This window comes from Zootermopsis nevadensis, unplaced genomic scaffold, assembly GCF_977971745.1.
Source record: "Zootermopsis nevadensis isolate Lab colony 2312 unplaced genomic scaffold, Znev_1.0 Znev_ptg000016l, whole genome shotgun sequence".
NCBI lineage: Eukaryota > Metazoa > Arthropoda > Insecta > Blattodea > Termopsidae > Zootermopsis > Zootermopsis nevadensis.
This window is the reverse complement of record NW_028259148.1, coordinates 4,738,577-4,750,430: the sequence shown is the minus strand read 5'-3', so window position 1 is coordinate 4,750,430 and position 11,854 is coordinate 4,738,577. Positions and strand designations below refer to the sequence as shown.

The 11,854-nt window shown below is 37.3% G+C and overlaps 1 protein-coding gene across 1 annotated transcript; it reads left to right on the top strand.

Annotated features, from left to right (window-relative positions):
- The first annotated feature begins 246 nt into the window (after positions 1-246).
- LOC110836814 (uncharacterized) lies at positions 247-7,529 on the top strand. Its single transcript, XM_022078418.2, has 4 exons — positions 247-347; positions 1,086-1,307; positions 4,570-5,041; positions 5,437-7,529. The coding sequence occupies exons 2-4, from the start codon at positions 1,100-1,102 to the stop codon at positions 5,603-5,605; spliced, it is 849 nt and encodes a 282-aa protein (XP_021934110.1). The 5' UTR covers positions 247-347; positions 1,086-1,099; the 3' UTR covers positions 5,606-7,529.
- Positions 7,530-11,854: the final 4,325 nt, after the last annotated feature.

The window sequence follows — 11,854 nt, the reverse complement described above, 5'->3', positions numbered from 1 at the left end:
GATTTTTCACCAGTTTTACTGAAGGTTTATAATCGGTGGGTCTGTTAGGCATTTGAAAACTTTCCATAATTTAACACCTGACACATGACAGCATTTATGTATCGTACCTTGTTTTCTCCTGTCTGACGACAGCCACTTTGCTGACATCTCCCCCTGCTTTCATCTCCACCCAAGTTACGTTTGTAAACATGTCGGTGTATATAAAGACGGGGTTGTACCCAATGTGTGTGGCATTTTAGAAGTACAGTTTGTGTTAACTCGCGGTGGGCATTTGCTGGTCGTCTTTATTGATTGTTGATATCTGAGTGTTAAAACAGTGGATTTTAAACGTAAAACTGTTGATCCAAGTAAGGATGTAACGATACCGTTCATATTAAAAAATTTCCTTCACGTACTGTAATGCAACTATTTACCTTACTAGATATATTATTTTAGTTTGTTTACAGTTGTTGTAAATCGAAGATAATATTAAAATTGGTCTTAAGGAAGTAATTTTTAAAGTTGTCGACTGCATTTGTTTTGTTTAGGATAGGGGCCAGTGGCGGGCTCTTGTGATGGCAATAATAGACCTTCTGGTCCCATAACAGAAATGTATTTTATTTACTTAAGAAGTTTTCTGCTCCAGAGAATTTGTAGTTTAATACGTATAATTCTTTAATGAAATTACTCAAAAATTTGTAAATGTAGACTCTCAATAGGGATGCTTTAAAATGTGCTTAATCGAACATCTCGATATAGTGAACTAGACATAAATGACGTTTTTCTGAGTTTTTGGTGTCAGGTCAGAAAAACAATCTTTCGGAGAAACATGTTGTCTCCATCTTCAGCACTGAAATAGAATTGCTGGGAAGTGAAGGGTTTTACCATTCTCTTCTTTCTATTCATATATGAGTTCCTCCTCTTCCAGCATCGCCATTTTAGCCCTGAAGAAAGAGGCAATATGTTTCTCCGAAATGCTTGAATCTACCGAGGAGTCTACACGGCGCCAAAACCCAGAAGAACAGAGATTTTGTTTTATAGGGGAATAACTGAGTATCATCGTATGAAGACCGTGGTTATTATCCAGCCATGCTGTGTTTTTTCAGGAACATTCCGTGAAATGTTGCCGCTGGTATTTGTCATCATCTCATCGCACATAGTATCTGGAGTACTAACACGACAGAATCTCACGTTGAGTGACGTATCTACCGGACGTAACACTGGATTTCCTTACTACGCCAATTCATATTACGACAGCCACGGTTCAGCCGCGGACATCAGCAGCTCCTCGTACTATACGCCGATGATGCATTATCACCATTATGACGGTTAGTTTTAATCAGTAGACTACTGAAACTTCTACACCTTTATCCTGCTGAGGGCTTAGTTACTTCTTACGCATACGCTGGTATACAGAGTGATTCATTGTCGCCTTTCATAAATTTGAAGACATGAACAATTAAAAAAAAATGCAAATATACTTTGATCCGGAAACTTCTGTCCCTTAAAAATTGGTAAATGTTGCAAATTTTATGACCCGTTATGACATCGTATATACGTAAACCTGTTCACCCGTTCATGTAGCTGTCTTATATATATCAAGGTCAGGTATTTTCATGTAGTTATGGACGAAATAGTTGGCAATTTATGGAATTTCTTAAGTTTTTAAAAAACTAAGATTTTTGTTAAAATTGCAATAAATTTGAAAATTTCTCAGTGCAGCAACTGTTGGAAACCGGAGTTTTCTCATTATAACCAACCGTTAAAATGGAACAATATTTTAGTAACAATTTTCTTGACAGGTGGAAGACGTCTCTGACAGAAAATAACGAATAGTTTCACGATTTTAGAATAAATGGAAGTAAACTGAATTAGTACTTTCAGAAGCCCATATAGCAGCAGCAGAATGCAGTCACAAGTAACAGTTCAAAGAAACAACGATGACAGTAAGACCAAAGTGTATTATAATAGAAGGCATTTTGGCACATGCAACATTTGCAAAAGAAAAGTGGCGAAACAGTTATTTAACTGCGATCTGAAAGCAAAGCTTATATTTATGCTCATCGTCACTATTTGGTTGAGACGAGACTACATCATTAAGCAAACAGTTGATATTAGGATTATAAAACGAGTCATCTGTCTGATATAATTTTTTTTTTTTTGGGTTGGGTAGGCTGACAGTAAACAGCTTTCAGAAACATTTTTAAGGTTATAAATATGAGAATAGTTTTGAAAGTTTTGTAATATTCTACAATTCTGTTATAATAACACCACTTGCCGATTTGAGAGACCTCTGTGAAACTTTTGACATATTTATATAGAACTTTCGAGTCGGTTTATGTGATATTTGTGTCCCAATCGGACCAATTACTATTATCTGGAACACATTACGCATGCGCAGGGCAGCTCGTTATGGTTCAATACAGCTGTTGTTGTTACATTCAGTATCAGAAACAAAACACGCACAATTCTCTAATTGTTCGGTTGATTTCATAAATTGAGGCGTAGATCCTTACCTTGAAGAGGTTTTGCAAAGCCCACAAAAGCGTGTAGAAGAAGTCTGCATTTATTTACATTAATTCGTGAGTAAATTTATTTCTTATAACCTATGATTTCTGAAATAGGAAGAACTTTTATGAGAAGTGCTAACATATATTAATTTTCGTAGACATTTTGAAACCAGCTAATTAAGATAATATAAAATATAACCGAACGTAGCAGGCCTGCTTTGTATTTAGGTGGTCACGAGTTCATATCTCAGCTTAGAGGCTGGCTCTGGTTTTCCTCGGTTCATGAAGGCAAATATCTGGCCAGTATCCTCAATTAGTTTACTACCATTTACGGAGTTTGTTGTATCTTATTTAAAAGTAAGCTAAATTAATTAGCCGTAGAAGTTTCTTCGTTGTGATTACTCACAACAGTGCAATATTGTATTTTTATTTTCTGTGCAATATTATTTTATAAACTTTATTCATTTGGTCTCTGCACCTTAAGAAACTAATGTTTGTGTTAAATTCAGGGGCCTGGCGTCATTTTTAACTGTAACCACGTAAGTTTCGTAACAACCTTTGAAGTTAGTCGTAGTTCCATCTGGTAAATCACAAAACATTATTCAAGTTCTGTCCCTGGTAATGAATAATTTCATCAATGATAAAGCATAATTTCTTCAAGGCAGATGGCTATTCAACACACGAATACAAAAAGACTATTTTTATTGTGACTTCTGACTTCCACAACTGCTCATCCAAAGTTCTTTTTATCATTTGTACGAAACTAATCATCCAGCGACGTGTATGTTGCTTGTGCTAGTTGAATGTGAATTCACAGACATTCCAAACCTCATTACAATTTTCTTTCTGAAAACAATTTCCTTGCTTCTCCGGGAAAATACGTTTTACAAGAAGCCTCACCTCCAACTAGACTACTGACCCCCGGCAAGGCTTCATGATGCTGTGCTTAAGTACAGAGGCAATTATGCATTTACATTTTCAGACAGACTCAGACTGTCTTTTGTTTCCTTCGACGCATGTGATAAATAGCCTTCGGCTACGAATTTATGACGTTTCGAAGATCTACTCTCCACCCCGCCTCTCATAGAAAATACTCGCCTACCATTCGTTTGGTAAAACTTGCAAGTTCATTCGATATTGTGTCCAAGTCCCTTCACACTGGATTGTTCGGGGCTAAATCCTTTGCTCACGGGACGAAACGAAGTGCGAGTTCAATGAAAACGTTGCCCTTATTGTCATCTCTCACTGGGAGACATCATGCGATCTGTAAACTGGACCCATGTCTTACCTATTGAGTGTTAAGTGTGATTTTTAAGGCTTTCTTGGAAAAACGTATAAAGGAAAATCGTGTACGCCATTGTTAGGTAAAAGCAATAATACAATTGTTGAAGGATAGGTATCAATATACAGCACAAGACTCGTGAGAATGAAGAAACATGCTTCAGTTGATTTAACGCGTGAATGAAGTGATAAAAATTTATGTCAAATAGATAGCTTTTGTTTACACGGTAATGTACCTTACTGTAACTTATGAACACGAAATATATTCACCAGATAAATAATGGATTCCCAAAAAGTGCTTCGTAATATTTGGTAAATATTACGAATTATGGGACTTCTAAGATGATTGTCTTCTGGGTTGTAGTCTGGTAGAAGTTTGTCGACGTTTCAGAGGTGCTTGTTGTGTCTATGTTCAGGGCGATGAGTTGCCTTGGTGATGAAGAATCTGGAGTAAATAACGATGACATTTTTTAAACAAAATTACTTATTACCCATTCCTCAGGCAGGCTTGTTTTTCTGAGATGGCATGTGCCAAAACACTGGTATGAAAAATACCTTGATGTAAGAGAGTTAAGTACAGATATTTTTGTAACAAAATTATTTTCAATCGAAATTTTTGGTGGGATTAACACTCTGCCTACTATAAATTTTAGCCTTCTCCTAGTTTCCTGGCACCGAAAAACATGTTGGTAACCCTTGCCTTAGACAGTATGCAGAACCCAACAAAATAATTACAGTTGTAACAATGACATTCATAAGTTACAGGACATTACGCTTATTTCTGAAACTTTCTCCTCAGTGCCAAAATATCAGCAGAGCCACACCGGGGAGCTGTGTACGTGGGGAAGGAGTTTCATTGATCACATACTTCAGATTGCAGTTGCAAAGATGAGTCTGCTTGGTTTCTTGAAAGCCGCCATTACTGCAGTGGGTGCTGGATTCATCACTAAACTTCCCATCATACTGTTTAAGCTCATAGCTTTACCCGTTGGTCTCATTGTGTTGGGTCTTCCACTGCTTCTCCCTTTCTTATTACCTCTTCTTGCCATGTTTATCCCGATACCCGTCATTTCACACAACAGTCAAAATTCCGAGGAGTGCAACTCTCCGGACTGTGAGGCGTCACGGAATCGAAACTCTACTAGAAACGTCGAAGAAAGAATATCGAAAGCACTGAAGACTTTCATGGGTTCCGAGGCGTGCGTTGGAAGGCTGGCATGCGAACTGGGAAAACTGAACTCAGCGTCAGAATATAAAGAACCAATATTATGGTAAGTTTGGGGGTCTATGACGTCGGATGAGAACCTGAATCTGAAGTGACCTACAGGAAAGACGGCGGGTGTCGCGCAGAGACAGACAGATAAGTAACTAAATACTTCATACACCAACTATCAGAGCGAACGTACAGCAAGTGACTGAATCTGATTGGCTGGCGCAGGCACGTGACAGTACATGCGCAGAAGCGTCCAAAGCTCAGCCGCCATCTTTCGTGTAGGTTAGTATAGTTTTGTTCAAGTAGGAATTGGTATTGAAATCCTCAAAGATAAAAACTTCCAGATAGGGAAGATAAGTATTGTGCACAAAACTTCTAAGGGAGGTGCTATATACAGTGGTCAGTTTCACGCTGCTACCGCATTACCTTTTGTACTACTGGTGTATTTTCCAGGTTGCTGGGGCAAATGCAGCGGTCAGCCCCAGCGAGGGAGCAGGGGATGATTTCGGCGTATCGGACGGCGTATCGCCGTGGAAACGAAGGTAACGGCTGCAACGGTGGCTTTTATCGGTGTGATGTGTCAAGGCTTGTGAGTGACATTTATAACGACAACGAAACCTGAAATTGCAAAGACCTGTGAGAATTTTGACGGTAATTCAACAGTACTGGCCACTTGTTTCATTTTATACTGTTATGAATTATCCCAGTGACAATATAATTTCTGGCAGCTACAATTTCAAGTTGTTTCTTTCAAAACGTACGACATATGCCCGCTACTTGGCAACTGTATTTTTAACAAAAATTATCACAGTGCAGAGCCACTAGCGATAAATAATAGTAAATAAACGGGAATGATCTGAATGACTTTTTGGAGACTGTGCCCAGGCACTGTTTTTCCGCTATGCGAAATCTCTGCGTTAACTGCAGTCCTGTTCAGTCATCATTGACAGCCAGTGAAAACTAACCCTAATGAGTTCTCAACAGTAATAAGGGGAAATGGTTAAATGCTGTTCAGTATTCTCTTTGGGTAGAATATACGTTAAAGCAGGGGTGGCCAACCCGCGGCCCGCGGGCCGCATGTGGCCCGCCTTGAACATTTTTCCGGCCCGCGAGATTCATCACACTTTTACAAAATATATTTATTTTATAATGGCCAAAGTAGTGAAAACCAATGTATTAAAAAAATACATTATTTGTGCATCCATATATTCAAAAATTATCTGTCGAAATTATGAGAAAAAATTAACTTTGATTTTAAAATAATATTCTTGCGAATATATGACAGATATTGCCTGTTTTATTCATGAGTTTACAGTTATGAGTTCGCAGAATAATTAAACTATATTCTGCGAACTCATGATGCGCGTGCATCTTGGAACATCTAATATAACAAAAAAATGTCTATAGTGTATCTAAATCTAATATGGGGATATATAATTTTATATGTGGTCCGCGGAGTTATGATGCATTTCCAAAGTGGCCCGAAAGATCATTTGGGTTGGCCACTCCTGCGTTAAAGTATGAACCAGGGTTTTTAGGGGGCTTGGAGCTTCCTGTGGTTTTATACAAATACCTCAAAATCGTCGCAGCTGGCCGCTGGCCTGTTAAGAAAGGTGGCAATCAATGCAATATTGTGCATAGTGGAAAGGTCGTAAGCTGGCACAGCCGCCAAAAAATCTTGCTAAGAAAGATTGCTTTTCAGACGATTTGAGAAACTTGACTAAAATCGTATCCATGTTCTCCCGTGGCCACAAGTGGAAAATCTTGAATGTTGTGTGCTTGTTTTGTAATATAGTTAACGTATCTGCTACAAATGAATAATTACACGACCTTCAAATCGTCTGCTACTTTAAGGACACGTTTTATATTTTCAGACAAATTGTAACATCAACAATAGACACACCTGAACTTTGTTATTGAATGTTTACTAAGATATTCATTAGTCATTTTCAGTCGCAAGACTTATAAACTATAATTAATATTGTTAATATTCTTAATATTGATACACATATCTGATTACCAATCAACGGAATTTACCCAATAATGGAATGCTAACAAATCGGCCACGACGTTGGTGTATTTATGCAATTTTTATGTTAATTATTATAAGACTTATTATATTTGTTATATATTAATTTTATTTTTATCAATATGGAAAATCCCTGATTATATTATAATTTCGGTGCATCTCATCTACCTAACAGGTGCATATGTTATTTAAATTTATGTATACTGTATTTTTTATGTCATACAAACTGCTGCATTGCTCCGTGTAAGAACAAGGCACGCGGTATCTTGCGTAAATATAAACTCTGGACAAGAATCAGCTTAACTTTGTTATTGTTTATGTTTGATTTATTTTTTGTGATGATATTTACCATTGTGTAATACATATTATTTAATGATATTTTAGGTTCTCACTGTTTCGAGACTGAAGACTGTCTTATGAGGTGTTGAGCTACATCCCATAAGACAGTCATCATCATTATTTTAAATACTGTAAACCAACTGTAATTGCACGCATAATTTTATGGTTATAAAGTTGATTTTCAGATAACGTAGTGCGTATGTAATTTATAATTGTTCATATCCGTGTTTTAATTTACAAGCGTAATACCTCAGACACTGATGATACATCAATTAACAATACATAGCGCGAATTATAATGTCTTGCACCTGTAGATCGTACACAAAGTTGTCCGCCCACTTGCCTGAGGCCAGTTGATTTGTGAGCTTGCTTAGTCATTTAGTCATTAGTAGACTTTATTTCAGTTTTTCTCATTTTTGGACTACGTTTACCTTTGCAGGAAAGGCTTAACTTCTTTAAGCTTTTAATCAAATTGACAGATTTTTATGGAGGCCAGTTTAGGTCACTATAAGCATGTGCTTTTTTATTCCGCGGAAACACACATTTGTAAGCTGGAAGCAACATCAGCCTCAACTTGACCTCATGTAGGGCCTAAAAGTGCATCATGGTAAATAATTTTCGAAAAATTTGTAATTTCTGTAAGGTAATATTCTTCGTAGAATATAGAATACAAGACGGAGCGTTTTTCATTTTGGTGGTGACAGTTAATGAACTGGTGAAGCTAAGAATTTTAAATCTTATAACGGAAATAGACCATAAACATATTTATAGCATAGTTTTAAATGTTTTTCATAATTCAACAATTACAAACATGATAACGTTGCGAATCTTTGAGGTTATGAGCGACAAATATATATATATATATGCTTGTGGATGTAACACGTTTATTCCAAAAAGAAAATATAAAAAGAACAGGTTGTAACATAATATAAAATTGCAAGCAAATGAAACATTCTGAGTTGACTGTGATTTTATGAAATTACCATTTTGCAAAACTTTAGCGTTCTAAATTACACTTTATTGTTGAAGTTTAAATCTGTACTATGCAAGTATGCCATTAAAACGTAAGATTTTTAGGACCACAAGTCTATATTTTGAAAAATTAGGTTTTTTATGTTTCGTCCAGAACCTTCTACTTTTAGTTTTGTAATTACTTTACAACTATTTTCTGTTACGTAAATCGTATTGTGGTGTGACTTAAGTCGATAAGTGGTTTAAGTTTTAACATTGTGTAGTTGCTGTTTGCGTTATTTGAGTACATAAGATTTTAGGTTTTGACAGCGACAACTATGAAGATTGCTGTCTTCTGAAATGGAGCACCGTGTAGACCGGTAGACACTGACCAACATTCAGAGGTACCTACTGCCTTCTTCTTCAAGAAAACAACCTTCAGTATATATTGTTTGAGAGACTGGTTGAGGCCCATAGTCGGTTTGGACGTGGTAAAAAGAGATGATTTGTAATCATGTTCATGGTAAGTTACAAGCTCAGCTGTAAATTAAACCCTGAAATCAGACGCCAGAGACACGGAGTAACTACACCATGATACTGAATGCTTTGATTAATTTCTTGGTTGTACGAAGTTCGTTTCTTGTCCTGAAAATCGGATATACCACTTAACTTACTCGGTGGCTCTGTACTCGTTGAAATACCTTATCATCTCATATATGGGAGGTTTCTTAAAGTATATATCAATTTCGTAGGACTCCGTGAACAAGTGATCAGCTCGCTGCAAGGCCTCTGCATACACAAAACAACACAACATATACATCCATGCCCTGAAGGCGACTCGAAGCCACGATCCCATCGCCCTAGCGATGACGGCCTACGCCCCAAACAAGAGCGGCCCCGGAAATCGGAGATGCTGACAGGTATTTTACGGCAGCAATTTTATAAATAAAGTAAATAGCAACGCATAATATCAATACACAGAGAATACATAACAAAATTTAATAGCAAAATTAATAAATAGCGATGGATCAGTTTGACAAAACTACATCTAGGTTTTAATATGATTTTATTTATAATGCAGCATGTACTCAGAAGCTCAAATATGGTGTGCATTAACTCCATGATGACGTAGAAACATCGAATCACATAGCCACGCCACAATGATTTATAAATAGTTAAATACTAATACTGAATCAGTCAGGGTTAGCCATCAGGTTCGATGAACCACTACGAGTTATCCCCAAACTTTGGCCGCTTTAATCAATTATTCCATCATTCAGCAAACTTAGTGGTTATATTACACAACAGATTTAAGTCCTTCATATTTTATTTCAAAATGATCGCGGGTTGTCGACACGACAAGAAATCTCTTGTTGGGGTTTTGTAGTACCAGCGGGTGAATGCTCGAGTTTCATTTATTTTCCTGCAATATCCTATTCAATTCATCCGGCAATCTGAGGCTGTTGTCAGAGTCGTTAAACAAACTAAGAACTAAACGTTTTGCGAAGTACCAGCCAATCCGATGTAGTGTAGATACATCTTTCACATAAAGAAAGCCTGAAACTTGTTAACAAATTATTCCTCTTGTGACCGTGAGACCTCAAAGGTCTGTGTCTTCTGAAGCATTCCCACGATGATTTGTTTTCTGCTGTCAACTTTTTGTGTAACGGCCGACCTGAGGTCTTTACAAACACACAGCACAGCCGTCAACTAGCAATGATACCTCTTACACGAACTGTCCAATGTTCACTCCTTTCATATCGCGAAGTTCCGGTAACATCCCATTTCCTCCATCTGCACTCTTTCTGACAGTTTCCCCGCCCCCAAAACCACAAAATGTTTCGTTCTGTAGTTACAACGCTTCCTTAAGCATAAGTTCTACTCCTGTGAATGGGTTGTCCGTAATTTTCGCCAAATTATATCTTATCATTTCTATATCGTTAGGGCTAGCCAGAATGTCTGAACCTACTTCGTTAAACAATAACTCCATTGGGCAGAGTCAAATACCAGTGCCAAATACACTGTATTTTTTTAGTGGTCCTTTTTTGCAATATCTGAAGATTAATTTGCTGAATCTAAGTAATATACCGGGGTTGCAAATTATACCACGATCGATTTCTTCCTATACTTTCCAGTTCATTATCGTATCATTCTGTATTCCATAAGCTACCGGCAGCCTATTTTAATAAGCCACACATAACCCACAAATAAATAAAACGAGTTACTAACTCCAATTTTTCTTTATTCCTTCGAAACTCGTCTATTATAAGAACGTATTTTCACACAAATAATTAAATAAACTTAAGAGAATCCTTTCTGAAGGAAGCAGGTAAACCATCTAAGCCAGAGTTTCGTGCCAACTTCTGCAAACAATAAGTTTCTGCTACAGAAGCAGTTGGTTCCTCTCGTACGCACGTTTGCAGCTGTCATTACAGATTTACCGTGAAATCCGTGAAACGCGAATCGGTCTCCAATTAATTCAAGTGCACCTGTTTCTCCTGCCCTCACTGGACCCTGAACAAATACAACTGTCGATACAAATCCTTCATCATTTACTTAGCAGCGATCAAATAATTTGACATTTGAAGTTCTCGCGTTGAAGATGCCAATTATAGTATTCTAGTTTATGACTCCTTGTGGTCTCGAAACTTACAGACGAAGACGAGACATTCCTCCGTTGCGATGGTAACCAACTACCTGACTAGGATATACGACGTCACAATCCGAAAGACCTAACAAACTAACTAATTAACTCACTCCATGGGGCAGAGTCCTTATTGAGAAGGTATCAGTGCGTTTAACTACTAAGCTAGGTTTTTGTGTTTCCCTAAACCGGTCTCACCGTTTATGCGCGGTCCTTAGAAGACATCCATTTTATACAGCATACATTTCCAAAGGGCAGGAAGGGTGAACGATTTATTTAAACTGTAGATAAACATTTTCATAGATAAAAGTTTTAAAAATTGTTGGAATTAAGAATAAGCAGTCTTCATACCATTACATAAATGTGACCAGTCGTGACTATATATTAAGTTGGACATTTTCCACGAGGTCCGCACCTATTTAAATAACTCGTATCTGAAAAGCAAAAACACCCACCACAAACATGAAATTGGTTTTTAGGTATAATGCTGATATGATATATTACCGAGGGCTGTAAGTGCCTGTAATTGACTGTCAGTCGCTGTGAGGGACTCTCAAGATAAGTCACGATCGATTTACCCATATTAAAACTGATTAATCATTTACGATTATACATAGTAATTGGGCTGTAATGACATAGAAATGATGAATAAATCACCACAGAGGAACAGAGCTGACAAAGATGTTCTGAAAGAGATGTTAAACTTGGCTCCAAGAATAAATTTCAAAGCAACCCAAAATCTCTTTGTCTGACCAAATGTAAGATTTGTAATTAGTATTTTTAGGTACTTCTCACCATGAGGTATGCATTTTTAAAGCGTGGAAGACATTTGTTCTTCATTTTGGGCAATTCACACAGCGGGTGTCTCTCCCCAACATAAGTAACACAGAACTCTTTTCAAACGCAAT

What these genes read in the sequence shown, in the direction of transcription:
- LOC110836814 (XM_022078418.2), top strand. Translation starts at nt 1,100, where the DNA reads ATGTTGCCGCTGGTATTTGTCATCATCTCATCGCACATAGTATCTGGA. An exon ending in GCATTATCACCATTATGACG is followed by an intron (nt 1,308 to 4,569) that starts GTTAGTTTTAAT and finishes CTTTCTCCTCAG; the next exon opens with TGCCAAAATATCAGCAGAGC. An exon ending in TATAAAGAACCAATATTATG is followed by an intron (nt 5,042 to 5,436) that starts GTAAGTTTGGGG and finishes TGTATTTTCCAG; the next exon opens with GTTGCTGGGGCAAATGCAGC.